This window comes from Molothrus ater, chromosome 1, assembly GCF_012460135.2.
Source record: "Molothrus ater isolate BHLD 08-10-18 breed brown headed cowbird chromosome 1, BPBGC_Mater_1.1, whole genome shotgun sequence".
Classification (NCBI taxonomy): Eukaryota; Metazoa; Chordata; class Aves; order Passeriformes; family Icteridae; genus Molothrus; species Molothrus ater.
In genome coordinates, this window is record NC_050478.2 from 106931333 (window position 1) to 106952586 (window position 21254).

Below are 21254 nucleotides of genomic sequence, written 5' to 3' on the forward strand. Positions count from 1 at the left end.
CCTTATATCCTTAAAGGTATCTGTCAAAAATAAAGAACATATCATCACATTCAATTTGGCTGAGATGAGTAATATATTAATGAGAATAAGAATGGGAATAGTTTCTGACTTATAAATAGAACTGGCATTTTACAAGCCTTATGTATTCATGCCTGCATTTATCCTTTTGTCAGCACAAATGAGATATTCATACAAAACCTGGGAATTTCTTTCTTGTATTTAGCAAAATCTGCACAATATTTTCAAAGCTGGAGTGCTAAATATGACACTTTTTTCTTGGAATATCTGGTAGCCAGACACTTTCTGACTTTACTTCTTTTCTCTCCGTCCTCCATCTGTAAGGAGTCGAATTGTTACACTCAGCAAACTGGAAATCACACTTTATATCTACCCTGACAGCACTAGGCGAGCAGTTCTAGACATTTGGACTTGTTGTGATGTGTGGCTGTTTAAAGGCAGTATTTCAGCAGCACTGGTTTTCATGGGATAAAACTAGAATTCCAGCAATACGATGAGATACTAGAATAGCTGGAGAATGCTTTTTTGGCCTCTTCTGTAGGTGAGCTGGAGTAGTGGGGGGGACAGTGGTGTAGGCAAGGAGAGTTTTTATCCCCTTTTTTCTTCTCCTTGAAGCTGCAGTCAGGAGCCAATTCAGACATGAGCAAAGCTGTGAGGTGTTGTGAGAGCTCCCCCGGGGCGTGGTGCCAGAGAGCATCACCCCGCAGTGTGCACCACCTCCAATTCTGCTACCCATGCCAGAGGAGAGGGTCAGGGATGTCAGCTTAATAGCACTGCTGGCCAGAGCTGTGGTGGCTCCCTCTTGCCAGCACCAGACACAGCTCACCAGGTGATGTTTCATTTAAATTTACCGATAATTATACAAGCAAGATGTGTGGGACTCCTCTGGCTACCAATGTGTCAAGTGTGTAAGTATGAAATTGCTGAGACAGGCAAATAAAAGAAACAAATAAACCCAGAAAACAGTGAATATCACTCTTGAGCATATATTGCTTTTCAGTGGGCCAGCAAATTTGTTTCTACTATTAAATTTATTTCATACCTACCTTTGAGAAAAACAACCTGTTTTACTGAGCAGTGTACAGGTCCTGATACAATGGGATTCCAGATCTTGGTGGTTCTTTAGGTAATATAACAGCAGTAATATTAATGCTACTTTCTGAGGAAAAAGACAAGACACAAAGCACACTAACACATAATGGTAAACTGAATTTATTTCCTTTTGGAAAACAATTCCAGTAATCTCCAGGTTCAGACCGCAGAGTAAACATTAATAACAGTAACATACAGGTTAGTTCAACTGATTCAAGAATTTGGCCATGTGAAATCATTAAGGAAAGTCTTGAACACTCAAAGCTTCAAATGGTATCCAGGAAAAAAAATTCTTTGACAAACTACATAACAACTATTGCATATATGGTAATGCTATCTGTCATATCGCAAGGCTTACAAATATATATACGGGCCTTATTCAACTGTGGGTTCCTGCTCTGTGAGAAAGAGTCTCTTCATATTTTTTGCAAGAATCTTCAGCAATAAAAAATAGTCTTAGATTCATCCGTTTGTATACCAAAAGAGAGATTTCTGGACTGAAGTTTAAACGAAAGGGAGGCCAAACAGAGCTGCAATGGAACATAGCTATTACTTTCTCCCTCCTCCTTGAAAATGACATTTTTTTAAGCTAGTTTTTTCTCCTCACACAGTATTATTATTATTTGTATCTTTCCTGAATAGGGCCCAAGTCCACTTGTCTTTATAAGACCATTTTAGTATCAGACAACATAATACATGTGCAACACTTTATATACAGGAAGTCTATCCGGTGCTCAAAAGTTCAAACACATGAACATCCAACAGTTTCGATAATACAAGTTTTATGGTACAATACAATGATTCTGAATAATATACATTAACAATGAAAGTTTCGTGCAAAGAGTAAAATGTGTTCCCTTTTTGTGCCACAAAGAATTCTCTGGAAGAGACGGGCCTTGCACTAACTGCTGTGCTGGGTCATCGTATGATTCTGCAACAAAAACAAAAGAAACAATTTAGTCACAGGACAGGCATTTCTGTGTGAAAGAAGGATGCAAAAACAATTTTCCCAACATATCTTGTAAAATGATGGGCTGGATAAAGAGAATATTCTTGACCCCTCCTTGTTTAAACTAGCCAGAAACAGCATAATTATGGAAGAGGAGTTCTCCCCAGCTGTTTCGCACCAGTATCCTTTACATGTGCCACAAGAAGGGCAACACACTCTCTGCAGACTGGGTGTGGGCTGACCTGCCCCAGTGAAATTGCAGACCAAGTCAGTGATCCTGGTGTCTGCTTACACATGGCTCATGGTTTATGCATTGCAAAAATGAGAAGTGCATTTGCCATAAGTCTTATGCTAACTGGCCTGTGCTTCCTACACTGTGGCACTGCTTCAATTGCACTCCTGCAGTAAAACCTATTTCCCCCACATGGTAAGAAACTCTGCTAGAGAGCTCAGAGACTGATGAGAAAACAGGAGGGGCTGGCACAGCCTGCCCTTTGGCCACCAAAACCCACAGGTATTTTTCTTCAGGTGAATGCAGTGCCTTATGTGCAGTAACACACCATGGACTTTGAAGTCCTAAATTCTCCTTTCCTGTACAAGTAATCACTAAATCAAGCAGCAAACAACACTATCACCCTCTTTCCTCCTCACCTCTCAAACCAAATTGACCACTTTCAGAAAGATGCTATTATGCTGCCTGTACTGGCTCAGATCCTTCACAAGCATTGACCCAAGAGCAAGGCACCAACCCAACACATCTTAAGTTTTCTACAGTGTACACTGGATCCACAGATAACTAGAAAATGTCTGTGAATGCTACTTCTCAGACAACATGGCAGCCACGGATTAGTGATGAATTTTCCCCTTAGTAATTGGGGCCAGATTTGGGCCAGTGACCTAGAGGGCAGGGGTGTCACATCCCATGATTTGCTCCCAGCACATCCAGACCCTTCACTCCACTTTATTAAGCTAATCTGTCTTTAAACCTCTTTGGGCTAACTCACTCTAGGATGAACCTGTTCCCACAAGACAGTCATCATTTACAACAAAGTGAACATCTACTGAACCATACCCTCCAGAGCCACCCATGAAAGGGCGCATGAAAACAGCCTCGGTGAAATGAATGTGAAATACAGCGTGACTGCAGACCAGCCTAAAAATCCTCTCTCCCATCCTCCTTCACTCTTCCCTAAACTGTGCACGCACACAAATAATAGTTCATGGGACATTTGGCAAGGAAAGGATCTTACAGTAAGACTGAGGAATTTTTAATGTAGTGCCATTCTCAAGATTAAAGGAAAATGACCCAGTGACACTCAAAGATGCAATTTCCAGATGTGAATACAAAATGATTTAATGCTGATGGCAGGAATTCCAGACTGTCCAAGGCCAAAGAGTGTTAAAAAAATACACTCCACCACTTGATTTCATCTAGTTCCTCATCCTTCCCATAAAATAATTTCAAAATGCTGTAAAGCACTAACAATAGATGCAGCCAAAAATGTTGGCTGGTCACAGGTAATGGGCTCTGACTTTAAAGCACAAAAGCAAGGAAATTAAGAGTTAAGCCTGACAGTCAGTCCTTTTGTCATCCTGTTGTGTCCATTTATTGCAGCACTTACAGCATAACACCATAGGCTTATTGGAGACCCTGCAGTACCTAGAAACAACAGGACAAGTTAAATATGGGGTGGCAGCCTGAATTCTGATTTTCTTCTCTGCTTCTGAGCAGGTGAAGTAATATACCAATTGTTACATTGCAGACAGATATTTGGGGGGGGGGGGGGTCTTTTGTTTCTAGTCTACTGAGAGTAAGCACGTCAGTCATGCCCATTTTTTATTTCTTTTCATTAAGTGAAAAATGCATAATCAGTATGAAGCTGGATGAACAGTTGCATATGAAGCAGTCAAAAGGTGTTTTAAAATTGCAGCTGTAACTCTGGCTGCAGTGACATTTTTGATTAAAAAATAAAAATGCCCAAATATGAAGGAGACAAAATAAAACACAGCATAAGGACTGAGTTGCCCCACCTCTCAGTGTCCCTGACTCCTGTGCCCTGGTGCAAAATGAGATTCTCTGGAGATAATGAAGAAATAATAGGAAAAAACCAAACAAGCGTTGCAGAGAAGAATGAGACAGGGCAGGATAGGAACATGAGGAAATGCTTTGAACAGTTTAGGCCTTAAAAAGACAACAATAAGTGTTGTAAACAGTCAAAACAAAACACAGTTTCCACAGTAATTAAGGCTCCCCAAACGTTAGGGACTAGGGAGAAATACCTATTTGGCTAAGCTGCAAAAAAATACAAAGTGGAAGTGCTTCAGCAACATAACATTGACAAGACAAGCAGGCAAAGGATGGGAGGGGAGAGATAAGAAAAGGAGGAAAATTCTGTAATCCTACAGAGAGCCATATTCCACTCTACCAAAAGCCATCTATTGGAGACCCCATGTCTAAGTGACTGAAAATTGCAAACATTAATCCCAGTTATGAACCGTTGTTGTTTTTATGAGGGGTGTTGTGTTTAAAAATTTAGGGCAAAATTTCTCCTCTATTATCCACCCAGCAGATCTCGACTCTGCTAGTCTCTTTGCCTTGTGGTGTGCAGCGAGCTCCCGCCTCCCTGGCAGTGGGAGATCAGGCACACGGGGAAAGTGGAATTTGGAGCTCCCGCCGGCAGGGACGCAGCAGGGCCATGGGAGCGCGGCACACCCAGGGAGAGCACAATATTACACTTGAGATCCCCTGTGTGCCTCGGAGAGCATGCTGCCCTTCACTGAAGACACACTAGACAAGCCTGAAACACGCCTCCTCCAGAAACTTCAACTAGCTTGCCTGAGTTTGGAGCAGTTAGTACCTCCTCTTGCCAAAGAGAAGTCATTTAGCGAAGTACAGGAGGTATCATATGCTCCCCTCCTTTGCCTCCCCCAAATCTGATTGTGCATTAGCACATCTGTTTAATTATGTGGTAGTCTCCCTACAAAGCAAAAATGTCAATTTCCTGCTTAGCCATGGAAAGGGGAAAATATTTTTTCTCAATATAATCTTTCCTGGACTTCAGCAACAGCTGTGTTCCAATTTCCAAGAGCTGGGATCTCATGAGGAGACACTAGTTTGCAAATACAAATTCAAGCTTTGCATGCACAAAATGGAGAAACGGGGAAGCAGGAGGGGTGTGTGTGTCACTGCATTTGTTATCATGTAGACACAAACCAGGAAAACTCCTACATCCCCAATTTCTATGTCTCAGTGTTACCTGGAAAAATCTGAATTCAGTATTTTTCACAAGCAAAAGAAACTCTTTAAGTGCATTTGCCTGATTCCTAGAAATAATTATTTTTGATCTGGATCCAGAATCCCAACTGTTTTGTGACCTACTATAAAATTACATGCCACCACTTTTCTGGATGAAAATGCTTTGAGATATACCTGTTACTAGTGTTAAGGACTTGAAAACATGCAAAGAATTTCAGGATAATACTGTGTGGAAGAATCTCCTTGGCAAACAAATTCAGAAAGGTTTCTTTGCAGAAAGGCTGGAGACAAAAGAGGTAATAATACCTGTTGTTTGGTGCATGCCTTTGTGTTTCAGAGGGAGCATGAGAAGTAATAGCTAGCATAAAGTTCCCGCCCACAGCATCAAAATTAACAAAGAAAAAAATACCCACAGATAGCCACAGACTCAGTGGCCCATTAGAATCCTTAATGTGAACTGTGGTTTCATTCAATTTAAATGGGACTTCTCTATTTTATGAGCAGATGAACCAAGACATGGCTGTACCTGACACAGTGCAAAGAGGGTACACGTGAAGAGGCATAAAGATGAAATGTAGGTTCATTATTTCAACAGATGGTAACAGTACCACAGCAGCATGTTATTTTTTCCTTAGTTCAAGAACACAAACATGAGTAATCAATCATCACTGATTAAGTAATTATGGTACCCTACATGTTATCACTTATCTGGAATCCTCTATCTGTGTACATTACAGACCATATTGTATTTTTTTACATTCAAAAAAAATAAAAATCCACCCCACTGCACTGCAATCCAGATCCAGGTTGTAAAACAGAACTCTACATTACTATCAACCTTTAAGCGCCACAATTTACTCTTTTTTTTAACAAAAGCAATTGGTTTCCAACAGTCTGGATAATAAGTCTTTTGACCTGCATTCTTCTTTGACCCATTAAGGTCACCCCTGTGCTCGGGCATATAGCTGACTTAGGAAATGCCTGCAAGTCCTGCATTTCATCTCCTGCCCACTCAAAATAAAGCTTTCTTTAAATGTGTCTGTACGGGTCCCCGAAGACCAGGGAGGCATCCCTGTAGTGGGCAATGGAGGGACAGAAGCTTCTGCCTTTATTAATGAATGCAGACCATTATGAGTCTGGCTGGCTCCTGCACTGTTCCCAGAAGCATATACTGTACGTGACTTAAAATGCTAGAATATTGACACAAAGCGAGCTGGGCACCCCTAAGGAAAATTACTCCTTGGATATAATGTAGGCTCGTAACAGCTATTAGAGTACAAAATAAAACCCTCCGGGATCAAACTGACATATACCGCATTCTACCTACTCCTCAAACATTAGAAGAATTTCTTTGTGGAGGCATTCTCAAGGACAGCATTAAACTGACTTTTGTAGCAATCTGCAACAGCTTTTTGGCTTACAGCTTTTAGTACTAAATCTCTAGTTTGAATCAATATAAGTACTATATCTACCACATTAATCAATACATTTGGTTCAATACACGTTCTATTAAATTATACTTTCTAATCAAGATTTTCTGCTTCTCTTCCCTTCTTTTTTTATTCCAACTTCTTATCCTGTACCACACTTTTCAAACTGTCTGCAGCTAAGAAGAGGATGTTGGATTTTCCAGAACCAAAGGGGAAGAAAGAAAGGCCAGTGGAAAGGCAAGCCTAACAAAACCTAGCACAGGATCAACATGGTTTCCAGAACTTTGGTCCAATGCTCTATTACGTATCCTTGTTGCCGTGACCTCTCATGCTGAAAGCTCTGTATTGGACACTGTTGGAATATTATACTGTGTGAAAAGGCAAGGGAGAAAGAAAGAGGAGTATTAAGTGGTAACACCAAAACCAAATAAACGAAGCTTATTCAGACGAAACTATATAAAAAGGTTATTTTTCACACTGTTTCTTCAAAAGGTTATTTTTCACACTGTTTCTTCAGATTTGTGCTGCTTCAATATTGCAGCACAAAGTTTCCTGTCAAGGCCCCATTATATTGCTAAGGATTCTTTCCTGGTAAACTGTAATATGATTATACTCAAGGACTGAATCGATGAGTTAGATTTGTACAATGTTAAGCTTAAATACAAACTATAAATTTTAACATGTAAAAAAAAAAAATTTAGTCCAGGTCTTTGGGGATATGTGAAACACTGGGATAGAAGATGTCTCCAGCAATTTGAGCAATCTACACAGTTAGAATAAATGACTTTCCCACACCTGTCTTAGATTTGGTGGAATGTGGTTGTTCTTCATAAGAAGAGAATGTGAAACGAAATGTCAGAATTATAAACATGCATATTGCAGGCATGCAATGAATTTGCCACTGTCTTACAGATAAAACCACTGCATTTGTGTCCCTCGCTTACAGTCAGTTTCTCTTTTCCTATCTCCATATAATCACTGTGAACCTGCAGAAAGAATGTTGCATTTTCTTTTGACATTTAACATCATCTCACTCAGCTCACAATAGTGTCTTATAATACCTTCTAGATGACACTATGTCACTATTAAACAAAAAGGTGAAATAGCATAATAAAAGAGAAGAACAAGAATTCATACAATTTAAAGACAGAAAAGACCCATTAGGGCGTTTTCTCCACCCATCTTGCCAGTGTTGGATTATTGCCTATAGTGTAATTTCAAGTGTTTTGCCCAGTCCAATTTTAATTAGAGCTTCCAATGCTCCTCCTGGGAGACTATTTCACAGTTTCACAGATCTCAGGGTTAGTATTTTTTTCCTGATGCTCATCCCAGGAGAGGAAGAGGCTCAGCCAACCCCAAATCAGACATGAAACTGAATCTGCATACTTAGGAACTGGTTTCAGTAGAATATCTGGGCCATTTTGGACCATCTGAAAGCAGTAAACTTATTTTCAATGCCCCAACAAATTATGGCACTAGCTCCACTGCTGCTGCAAGCAATTAGGAATATTCAGTTATGTGGGTTTCTAAGGTTTAGTTGCTGTATAGGTAAAAAAAAAAAACAGTAGAGGTGGGATTTGGGGTTTTTGTACTAAGGGTAAAGGCTTCTATAGTGCACTCCACCAAATAAATTATTGAAGGTTAGGGTCATATCCAGGCTCATACTTTGATTCTATAATCCTTGATTGTACTGACAGAGCATCTATGGACATTCAGATTGTAAACATTTCTGTCTTTTGCACATATGTGAAATACAAAAATAGCAACTTCAGTTGAAGCTCATTAACAAATGAGCGATTATTTCCCCTCTCAGACCCTACCCTTCCTTTCATAAAACACTAACTACAAGAAATTAACTTGAATTACTGTATCTGAAATTTCAGAACTAACAAATGTTTCTGATGTGTTTTGCCCCACGAATTACAATGCTTCTGACACTAATATATATTCATATTTCAGTGGTCACACTTATGTTGAGTGAATGAGGGAGATAGAAAAGAGATGATGTCTAATAGTTTTTCATAGGTGAAAAGTAGGAAACTGAATGGAGACTTGGAAGTTCTGGAGAGAACAGAAAAAGTCCAGGCAATGTGTCCCTCCCACCAGCATCTCCTGTACTTAGTGCAGCTGGCAGAGCAGGAGGACTAACAATGAATTTATAAATGCACTAAAGTAGGCAAGGAATTTCATCCAGGCCAAGTTTGCTCACCAGCCCAGACCTAAGAAAATACAGTCTCCAAAACTTCAGACTCCCAAGAAAATTGATCTGAACTAAAACCAGAGCTATTTCCACAACAAGATAGGGGCCAAATCCCAAGAGAATCTGTGTTCCCATAAATACCATTTATGTGTGGTGTGGTGAGTTGATGTTTACCAGCCTTTGAGAATCAGGTCTGTTCTCAGACATGTTTGCCAATTAAGTGGTCATCTTAGGACATGACTGACCGTTGCTGACAATGGTAATTTAGGAAAGTCTACTCTGAATTGCAGTCATTCATATAAATTAATTCACCTAAGCTTTGTGATTTGATATTACATTAATGTTTCTGAAATAGCATGACTGCTAATCAGATTTTGTTCTTTATCATATTTATGTAAAACTCTCAGTGTTCTGGTTTTTCTGCTCAGCATTTCCAGCTGGGCCAGAGAAAAACTACCTGCAAAAAAAATCTCAAATTGAAGAGCATGTTCTCAGGGATGCAAACTTAAAATTAAAACCAAACCCAAACCAAACTAAAGCCCCTGATACCAATTTTTCTTCAGAGACTTCCAGTAAGTCACTAGTAAAATGTCAATGATTCCTTTTGGATTCATTACTATATGCAAGTGCATATATCACAGATTTGTTGTATGGAAAAGAATGACATATATTCCTGGGAACAGCAAATAAGACTTTCATCATTGTCACTAGAAGAGAACAGACACAAACACCAATGCCTGTTCACCATCCTTGCACCTTCCTCATTATGAGCATTGGCAGGGGGCTCCCAGCTAAGCCTCTGACATAAATCAGAGTAGCTCGAAGGCTGTTTTAACCTATGGTGCCAGGCAATCACCTCCCATAAGCCTGCCTCACCCTGTCTGTGCTCATTGAAATGCAGTGAAACTTGCAACAATGTCTTCCATTTCAGGCAAGATGTGCCCGGCTGCAGGGGAAAGGTGTGTGCATTACCCCATAAAAGGGACAGCGATGGGGAGAGGGGGCAATAGTCAGGGCATGTTCACAACAGTTCTTCAAAACTGGGAAACCTCTCTGTTCTTTTGTATGGCAAAGGGGCTGTACTGATAATAAGGATCCAGGTCTAAGTCTTGTCTGTAGGAAAACAAGGCCTTTGTGAAACTGCAAATGTTTGAAATTAATACACAATTCTTCTCCAATAAGAAAATTCTTCTCCAATAAGAAAATTGTTCATTAAGTGGGAATAAAAGCTGAAACAAAAAAGGCAGAAGGAGGCACTTCTGAGAAATATATCAAAAGTCTTATTACTTTAGAATATGGTTATGGTTACCCTGGTATAAATTAAGAAAAGCTCCACTGAAATCAAGGGAGTTTCAAGACAGGAACAAATAAGAATACAGACAGGCTAAAACAAAGTGAGTTTTGCTCATACAGCGATTGATTCTTGCACACCCTCTGCACAGACCACAGCCAGAAGTCTCTTCACCCTGTTAGACCCGGCAAGCCAACCCCAAAGTTGAACAAATACATATTTGTCTGCAGCTACTGTAAAACAGAGTAACAGGGGACACTAAGCCTTGATAGGCAATACTGCCTAATAAGATATTCAGGGATTAAATCAGTGTTTTGACAAGACACATGTTCATGGGCTAGTTGTTGCTCTGCTTTAATTTTTTTTCTTTGTTATGTTTAATTTATCATGCTGGTGCTTTCTAAACTACAACATCTGTAAACAAGTTTAAGTTTGACTGACCTCACCTTTTACATCCACAGGCAGCATTTCTACTTTGTGCTCTGATTTCAGACACCTTAAAGACAAATAAATCTGTGGGGGAGAGAGAGGTAATAAACCTGCACAACAAAAACAAACCCCTTTGTCTGACAATATGTGATCATCTTATGTGAATACAAATTTGCTTAGCTGTGAGTGAGGAACTGGTTCCTGAAACTGGAGCTGTGCTATGCACAGATTCCTTTATAGGTCAAACCCAATTAAACAAACTACTACTAAATATTTAACAGCTCAGTGCAGTAATTAGTGACAAATAATGGAAGCTTAAACTGATAATTGCACAAAAATGTCCTGTTGGAAACATTACACGTTCCTTACTCCTCCTCTTTCTCTCATACTCAATGAATCCTGATCCTTTTCAAGGATTAAACTGACAAATGAATCTGGATTTTATGTATATCTATTTGGCCTGCAATGAAGTTTTCTATGACTTGTGAAAAGGAATTTTCCAAGGGGAATTCTTCTTCTCAAATTTCCATTTTGGGTTCTGTGCTTTTAAGCAGAGTAATTGCTAAAACATGAATTGATTTCAAATCTCCAACCAACCTACAAGTCCAGAATTCAAGCTCCTGTCTATAGGACTCAAAAGGTCACCCAATTAAAATGGGGAAGCACACAGAGCTGTGATTTATATGCAAAGGGCAACCTTTAAAACAGTGATACTTTCCAGTTTTCCACAGGTGCATGTACAAGAATCTCTTTGAACAAAATTACAAGTGAAATTACAAGTTTCTTGATACAGCCTGAAAGAAAAGTGCTGTAACTTGTCTACACTCCTGTTATACAGACAGACACATCCCACACTTGTATCGATCGCCGAGTTCACCTCCCTACCTCCCTGACATAGCGCTGGGTATTGTGCTTACCAGGTGACATGGGGACAGCCTGGAGTCTGGATTCTCCACACATTGCCAGCTGGTGTGTCGGGCCTTGTACAACAGCACCTGGCACACTGGAGGTTGTGGATCAGCCCAAGATTAACTCACAGTGGCTAACATTTTCGTTTAGGTGAAAGCAAACCCTGAACAAGCCCAGTTTTAAAATCAGCAAACTTTCCTTTCACATGTGGAAATCATATTTGGAAGTTATCCATCCATCCATACACCCAGTTAAGATAATGCAGAAGTGGATGGGAGTGTATGCTGGATCCTGAAGTCAGGAATGCAAATGGGAATTTGTTCCCTTGTCCATGGTATGCCAATTTTAGACTGTGTAGGATAGAAAAGGAAAAGCTAGGGTGCTCTGCTAGCTCTCCTCCTCTTCTAAAAGCTCCAAACTCTGTTGCACATTGGTGCATCTTTTTCCTTCAAGACAGTTTGCAAGGCAAGCCAGATTGAGCAGATTTGATGGTAACAGCCAAGGATTTCTGAGCTGATAAGCAGAGGCCCCCATGGATTTTGAGCTCTGATTTCCTTCACAACCAGTTACTGTGCCAGCCCATCTTGGACATCTTACAGTCCTTATTCCTACAGCTCTTCAAACTAGGAATAGCAGGAGCTGGGACAGTGCTTATGTGGCAGATTTGGTGTGTATGTGAATTACAAACCTACTGCTTGGAAAGGAAACTAAGGACAATTTTTATCCCTTTATAGCTGGTGGTTAGTTAGACAGTTAAGAACCCTATGTTGAAATGTTTTGTTCTTAGAGCAACCTCATCTGAGTTTCCCCCTTTTAAGTCTAAGAAACTCCATGTTTTAAAGGTGACTTTTAGAGAGACCAGAATGCTATTTTGCCCTTTACAACAAAGTCATTCTCTAAATTTTGTGAGGACACACACTGTAAATCAATAAATCTGGAGCATTTACTAACATGTGGTACCAGGACAAGAAAATTTCTTGTTTGTCATTGTGGTTGTTGGTTGTAAAATGCAGTTTGGGTTCTCTATTGTCTTCTGTTTTCTCGTTTGGTTTATTTCAGCTGCATTTGTCTAAGAGAAGTGTGAAATGTGACCACAGCTAAATGGGAGGAATTTTACTCTCACTTTCTCCTGTTTACAGAACCTTAAAAAATGGGGAAGGCAGTGAAGTCCAATTCCTACAATATAATACTCCTCCCCCAAATAAGAAGTACCACACAAAGAAGCATCCTTTCATGCCTTTTTCCTTCCTCCCTGTGATAGATGACGTATCCTCCTAGCAAATGTCATTCTCTGAGGTTGGTCATTCTGTTTCCTGTCAGACAGCTGGCCAGTGACACGTTGCAAGTCAGACATGTCATTAGGTCCTGCCTTGGCCCAGTACTGACAGTTGAAGAAATGCCCCCACCCCTCACCTCTGGCTTTGGCTTGTGATGCTGGGTACTCCTGTCTCCTTGCTATCTCCTGCTAGGGGATCCAGCCTCCTGCAGCTGCTGCTTTCACCCCTCATCGCCCATTAGGACTGGTTTTAGTGTGGCAATCTTTGGATTGAGTGAAAAGAATCACATTTACGAGGAAAATAATTGGAGACAACACTCATTTGCTGTCTACATTTAGTGCCAAGGTATCTGAAACAGAGAACTTTAATTCCTTTACAAAAAGATGTGCTGTAGCTATGGTGAGGCAAATCTATAACCCTCACGATCTTATGTAATTTCCTACTCCAAGTTAATTTTAATTCATCAAAATAAAACCCACCTAATAAAAATAACCCTTTAAAGTATTAGCTTGAACCCAGAAAAAATAAAAAAGCAAAATCTTTGCAATTGGAGGGCAATTCATCATACCACAGTGTACACTTATATAAATTCAAAAGTTAGCTATAAACAAGTACCCACAGCAATAGTGCCATGCATAAAGGGGCAGGCAACAGGAGGCCTGCTTTCTAATAAGCCCTCAAAGGAACCTGCCACACAGAAGTGGCACTTATTCTAATTTAAAGCTCTCACGGTTACTTTACTGTGGCAAAAATTTATAAACTAATAACTTTAGTAAACAGACTGGCACTCCAAACAAAAACCCACACAGCAGTTCAGGCCCGCAGAGAAAACAGCTTTCTTAGAAAGGTACTCTCTTCAACAGTGAGATAAAACATTTGTTTGTTGGCTACTCTTACAGCCCCTGTTGTTCAGTAACAATTCTGCACCATTCCATCTGTACTGCCATTTCACTGTGGTCTGTAGTCTATCGTCCCCACAAATCTTTTTAGCATCCTAAGGAATACTACACACCTGTATATTTGTGTCCTGTTGAGCTCAAACAGAGAAATACTTCTGGATTTGAAAGAGCCTACTCTGGGTCTGTGACCTCCTTATACTGTGATAGTCAGGGCAATTTGCTTTCAAATTGTCAGTTTAAAAACATATTTAATGTTTGCATTTAAAGCTCACATTCTTTCTCATCTCTATTAGTTTTGATTCTCAGTAACTGATAAAAATTACAAAAATTATACTGTTCTCCATTTATATACATGAAGAAAAAGAAAATCGGAAAGCAAGAATAAGGGCTAAACAAGAAATTACAGAAATGTCTGTAATACACGCATATTGGATTTTTTTTTTTTGTTATATCCTGAAAACACATCACTTTGTACAAAGTTCCTTTTCAAATCAAAGCGATACTAAAGTAAAACAACTGCAGGCAAAATTTCTAAGACACAACGCAGTTTGTGTCAGAACGCTCATCACTTCAGGCTGACCTGTCAAAGTATCTTGGGAAACATGGTAAAAGAAGACAAATCTGCAAGTTCCTAAGAAACTTTGAATGATGAGAATTGTGTGTTGCTCACAAACCACGGAATGCTGTGCCGCCTTAGCTGAGCTGTACTGGTGCCTGCAGCAGATGTCCACCCATTCCTGCTTCTAGGCACACCTGCTCAGCCTCTGTTCCTGAGAGCTTCAAGGGGGAGCCACCATCAAGAAGCTTTTACAGAAGAAAGCAAAGAAATAAAAAGTTTGTGCCTAGATGAGTGATGTAGGATTGAAAGATCAGAATTTAGTAGTATACACAGATACCTGCTGTCAGCAATAGAGCTATGTCATAAATCTGATATGGGTGATGTTAGCAAGGTGACATTTTTGGACCTTGACAGGTAATTTCTGTCACCTGCATTTTCAGGAGATTCTCAGCACCTTGCAGAATCCACCCCTGCATCCAACCCACTTCCTTGGGGGACCCAGTATTATCTGAAGAAGTCTCTTTTTAGGTGTTAGAAATTGAGATTTTGGCCACAGGTCTTGTTTTTCCAGAAACAACTGCATTGTCAAGGCAATCAACAAACTCACCGGAGAGTAATTTCTACGGGTTTTTGAAATACCTCTTTTCACAGATATATTTCCCTATTAAGTTCTGCACAAGAGTCTGACATCTGTAGAGACTTACAATTCTCTGCTAAATTGTGTGCATTTTCAGATTAATTCCTCCATGTTCACTGTATATTATTGTAAATCCATGTGGCCTAACCATTCAAATCATGGGCTACCATAGTCCTCAGTGCATGCTAAAGCATTCCTAACACTGCCCAAACTTATGCCAGCTCATAATAGCCCCATGGGATTGTTATACCAATTAAAAATCCCTGGAATTCATTGGAGTCTGAGACATGCCTGTGAGGACCAAAAGGGAGTGATACAGAACCAGCTTGCAAAATAAACAGGATTTGCTGTGTACTGAGGGAATCCTTGGCTGTCTGACTAAGGTACCTTTTATACTGGCAGGGGATGCAAATTGGAGCCTGAGGATCTGCACTTTCATTTTCAAAGCTCTTTGCAAACATCAACCACTTCACCTTCACACCATTGCTTCAAGGGAAGTAAATATGTACAGTTCCAGCATCTTCTGTTTTCTGGAGGTGCAAAGAAGCACAGGGCATTTTTACAGTCTCTGTTCAGGCACAAAAGGGAGCTTTTGACAACCTCTTCCTTTTGTGGGCAATGGAGTTTCTCAAGGCCACAGAGGGAATTGGTGGCAGAACAGGGTTTTCTGGAAAGATCCTGGTATCCAGCCTGATACTGAGTCCACCCTGCCTAACCTGAAACACACCAAAGCAAGTTGCAGAATGCTAGCCATACACTGCTTCAATGTAGAGTACAGATTACTGCATGTCACTCTCCATAACCTCTCCTGGAAGAGGAATTCTACATGCTTCCCAGGGACCTCCTCCTTTGCTTCACCCCCCCACCCCAGATGGTGGCAAGGTTAGAGACAAGTTGTTTTCTCAAGGCTGAGATTAAAAATGGCTCTGTGTTTTGCTAAACATTCCTCAGAAGCATGGGCAGCACGCGCGCGCGCGTGTGTGTGTGCGTGTGTTTGTGTGTGTGTGTGTGTGTGTGTTTGAAAAGGACCCCAATGAAAGGAAGGAATGAGAGATGCTAAACAATGCTGTGCAAAGTTGCAGACTGTTCGGCTACAGGCCAGAAAATGAATCCAATTTTTCATTCTGTCATTATAAATATTTCAGTGCAAATGGTACTGATTTTCTGCAACTGTGGTTAAGCAAAGGGCCTCTGAGTGAATATTTAAGGGGGAAAAAAAAGAGAAGAAAAAAAAGAGGGAAGGGAAAAAAAGAAAAATAAGAGGGAGGGGGGGAATTAAGGTTAGCGACCAATTAATTTCAAACTTTCAGTGTAAAAGATTCTGGGAAAAATTCTACAGTGATGCAGCGTGTGACTCGAAGGAGGGAAAAAAACATTTACTCTGCTCTTCTTCTGACAGTTTCTCATAAAATATCTGCAGTCCATCTATCTTTTAGTACTCCAGGCTCCTCTGGAGAGCAGAAAATAGTAGTTTAAAGCTCACTTCAGTGCCAGTCTGCGGGAGATTGCTTTCCACAGGACCCCTGCTGATGGAGGCCTAGGGGAAGAGGCCCAGGAGTTATTCAATCAGTCCAAGGCTCTGGGGCGGCCAGGGCTCCTTTGAGGGCTGATTATAAAGCTGCCCTCCTGTTGCCTGCCTCTGAACAGAACGAAATGAGCAGCCTCTTGCTGAGCAGATTCTGCAAGAAGGAATTTCACCTGTCATGGAGTTTGTCAGAATTTCAAGATTTATCTTGGTGCAAAATTAATAAAATACCAACTAGGATTTCAGCCTGACTACTCAGCTGTGTCATCTCAAAGTGATCTTTCACCTAAGAAAACCTGGACACAGAGCTACTGAAGTCATTCTTGCCCTACTTTTGCTCAGGAGCTTTGCTGGATGCTACAACTGAATAATAAAATGATTAGAGGTGGATTTCCTGACAATTACACCCAACGTCAAGCGCCGGGTGGGTGCTACCGTCCTAGCGCATGACCTTCCACCTTACCTCTGTGGTTACTAAATCTCCCTGGAATAAGCCAGAAATCTGAAAAAGAAAAAGATCATTTCTGCAGTTTATAACCTAGCAGGTCCCTTATGGCAGCACATCTGTTAAGTTCATACACTGGTATTCCAGGTCTGGATTTGATTTATAAGTTTTAAAGGAATACAAACAACAGACTACATGAGATTACATCCAGTGAAACACTGCAAATTAATATTGCTGTGACAGTCAAGTACATGGTCTTTTAACCATATTCTAAGTTTAATGTTGTGGTAAAGTGCCAGGTTGATAAAGCATCATCTAAATCTCTGTGAGCTGAGTGCAATTCTTTCGAAGCTAGACAGCCTCACCAGTCTTCTGACAGTGCCTTACAGCAATAATAATAATAAAAAATCTTCATACACTACCTGTTTAGTTAAGACTGTACTAGCTTACAGCACTTGGTCACATGAATTTCAAGTCTCAGGTAGCAAAGAAGCAACTGTGGCAGCCTGCAAGAGGGCTTTACAGCTAAAAGAGTAGATCAATTTCGAGAAAATAAAATTCAGCTGATGGGTAAATAACATATTATTCAATTTACAATGTGGTTGGTTTAGATCTTGACATGGAGAGACAGAGATCCACCGTACCAAGAAACAGTTAAATATGCTTAGATTGGGAAGAAATACGCATTTGCCATCAACAGCTCTTACCCTGAGCTGTGACAATTTCTCTGTACTGTTCAAAGCTGTTTGTTGTTTGAAGTGAAAAATCTACCTTTCTGTCTATTTGCTCCCCAGCATTTTCTAACAAGGGCTTAAAACAAATGGTAACATATCCTTTACCTGCCTTCTTACCCTTAAATGACAATTCAGCATTAATACACATCATAAAGCCACCTTTACCAGGCACTAGCAGTGTGACAGTTTTAACACCAAGAGATCTCACAGTAAAGGGGGAGAGAAAAAGCACGCCAGTGAATGCACAGATGGTGGGAGGGGACACAGGGTGCTCTCAGCAGGTTACAGTAGAGATGCATTAACTCCACAGAGGGATAAGGGCTTCCCACCAGTACAGTCATGAATTATAACTGAGCATGGGAGTGAGTTCTTAGTGCCTGTCTCACAGCAAATATACTGTTCCATTTTCCTGCACAATCACCTTTCACCTTTACAAATGCGAAGCCAAGCAAAATGCACCACTAATATTTAACAATATCACAGGTTCTTTATCTTATACAGCACACATCTACACACAGGAAGTGTGGGGGGAGGCAGAGTATTCACTGACACAGCGTATCCCCGAGCAAACTTACACACCCATGATCCGTGACTGTGCCTAGCGATTCTCCTGCAAAACGAGGCTATAACAACACAGAAAAACAACTAAAGCTGCACGTAGAAATGTGTGCAACTCAGCAGTATTGGTTCATGAGAACTGAATCATCTCTTTCTCTCTTCCTTTGTTAACAGGGTGGAGAGCACTTAATTTCAGCTTTGAACAGAGAAGAAGCTCAACTTAAAAAACAAAAAAATCACAAGAGCATGCAAAATTCCACTCTTTTCTCATCCAAAATGTTTATGCCTTGGATTGATCAAAGCATGGCAATACCAACTCCAATAACAGGTAGAAATGCTAAACCTAAAAGCTGCTCCTTCTGGGTGGGGGACATACACATTTTTTGCAACCTACACTTCCAGTTGTGTAGCCACTCTGCACCAGAGTCTTTTTCACTCATGCTTAGAATGAAGTGGCCCAATGATGCTCTTACCCTGCCCCTGACAGCAAAAAAAATAAAAGGCAAAAGCAAAGCAAAGAGAAAAAAAGCGCAAAAGGCAGAAAAAAAAAAAAAAAAAGAAAAAGCACTACTTTTGAGTCAAGTTTGCTATTTACTGGAGTGTCTCTTTATGAATCACTGACCACACCTTGTTTTCCCAAACTATCTGCACCTCCTCCCTAGGGGAATTCATCCCCTCCCAACTTTCCTCCTACTCAATGAACCTATCAATGGAGAAAACTTGTTATTTTTGGCAGCTGAAAATTTGACCAGTTTAAAAGGATTCATTTACCGTGCCTTTCACTTTTGTTTAAATCCTCAGTGTTCCTGTTCTAAATGACAGCATGGCAAGCATTGCTTTTAAGCAGTATTCATCTTGCCTACCACATCTCAGCCTTTCACAGGCGGCTGCTCTCTCTCCAACAATGGAGCCTTACTCCTTTATAGCTTGAGGGCAGAGACTTTCACTTGCTGCAAATATCACAATAAAGGACACAAATGTGAATTTCTTGTAAAATTCGGGTTAGCTCTGGAGGTACCTTGCTTTAGAAAACTCTGTCAAGAGCAAACAATATATCTTTCTCCAAAATGCACAGCAGCCACACAGTTGAAAGAGCTTTTCCAAGTGATCTAACATGTCAATGGAATCAGGATGCCAGTGAATTTTACACTTTTCTCCACTTCAGGTCTCTAATCGATATTTTATCTTCTTTCACACTTAATATACTCAATGCTGGTTTGGCAGCATGTCTTGTAGAACTTAAAAAAAAACAAAAACAAAACCCTGAAGCTTGAGGAGGTGCTCTGCGGTGGAAGAGGGTAGGATTTGAACTACAGATCTTAAGAGGTAGCAGTTTTGCCTCTACCAAACCCCTGTGCCTATGCTTTGGTACTCCAAAAACATGGAGGAATGGGGATGCTGGGAGCAACAACAACCTTGTGCCAGCGCTGCAGAGGGAAGTGGGGGCAGACCTCGAGCTGCAAACGTCCAGTGATAACCGTGTGCCACCACTCGTTGGGAAATGACAGGACCAGTGGAGAGTGGAGCCAGGAATAAGGAGCTTATTCATGGAGATGGAGTGAGGGGGGCCAGCAGCAGGGTAGGGGGAAGGGAAATCAGATTTGCAGAACTGGCCATGAAGCTCCTCAATACACCATAGCTGGATGCTTCATAAAGTCACACTGATGGCAGTCCCGGAGATGGCCATCTGTTGTCAGCTCTGGGCCAGATGAAAGATAATATAATGGCAGCTACTGGTAGCTAACAGCAGGGCAGTTGTAGGAAGGAATGTGTCCTAGAATGAAGAAGTGGTGCTTCCTGTTTAGCACAGAAAATCAGTCATCGATATCAACTACATTAGCAAGAAATTAATGGATGGACAATTAACAAACTGAACTGATCTACCAGGGAAATTATTCACATGCAAACAGAGTGCTTATTTCTTCTGCTTACTCCAGGTGTATGTGCCAACTGATCAGACTAATGGCAAGGTGTAGGCTGAAACATTCAGGGCACAGATGATAAAACCTCATTTTCTGCAAAGGGCAGAATTCCATTTCTAATGATTATCTGTGGGTCAGGGAATACATTTACTGCTTTCCCTGCCCTCAGTCTATGACAAGACTCTCTGATGTTCGCTGAGGTTTCTGTAAGGACTGAGGGTAGAAGCTGGCCTTTATGTAATAACTGAACTTCCCCTTATTATTACCATGATTTATTTTTACTAGTGCCTTATCATTATTACCAGCATCACTCAGAAGAAAAAATGTTTGCTTTCCCAAGCACTATTATTTCTATCTTGTTTCTTTCTTTGTCCCATAATCTCCTCTCTGCTTCTCTTCTACTCCTCTGCTTTTTGTTCCCCTCTTCTTCTGCATTTCTGTGCCTTTTTCTTTCTGCAGCAACTTTTGATTTGCTTCTTTAGGCTGAAATCTTGCACACTTCACTGTTCTATTTGCTAAAAAACCTCAGAAATTATGATTTTAATGTTGACATGTAACATCACTGATACGTTTCAGAGACAACATTTGCTGCTTTCAGACTGGAAACCACAAATTTCATTCAACATTTTTGTATGTCATAAGGATTTTCAGTCATAAGGATTACAAACTGTACTATATTACCTGATTCTGCAGAATCTATTTAATATAGACCACATGAGTCAATTTGGAGAACAGATGCATGGGTTATTTTTTTTTTTTAATAGGTACTTATATTTTACAGAAAGAATCCTGCCATACGAGCATATAAAGAGGAAGAAGTAGGCAAAACAGGGACATATATTCAAGCACACATGCTTTTGGGTATGACTCTGTTCCCTAGAAAGAGAAGGAATATAAATTTTAGCTTATTTTTGAATAGGTACTTTATGAGTGTCACCTAGGACAGTATATTTAGTTTTCAGTTCTTTGCCATTTTATTTTTCTTTAAGTCTGAATTTCTTTTCAAGATTAAAATGTGAATTTAAATGTAATATCCATCACTTAGGTGCTGTAATTTCCCAATTAATTCTGTATTTTCATCAATAATATTACTCAAGCATCTGAAAAAACAAACCCATAATTGT

At 40.3% G+C, this 21254-nt stretch overlaps 1 protein-coding gene across 5 annotated transcripts in view; it reads right to left on the minus strand.

Annotated features, from left to right (window-relative positions):
• Positions 1 to 1214: 1214 nt before the first annotated feature.
• The window catches only part of ZNF521 (zinc finger protein 521), a 230679-nt gene continuing 210639 nt past the window's right edge, over positions 1215 to 21254 (minus strand). For all 5 annotated transcript variants that reach the window (XM_036406813.1, XM_036406814.1, XM_036406816.2 and 2 more), the window contains one exon: positions 1215 to 2041. In XM_036406813.1, the coding sequence (XP_036262706.1) occupies positions 2012 to 2041 (30 nt within the window). In that variant the 3' untranslated portion in view covers positions 1215 to 2011. The remainder of the gene's footprint in view (positions 2042 to 21254) is intronic.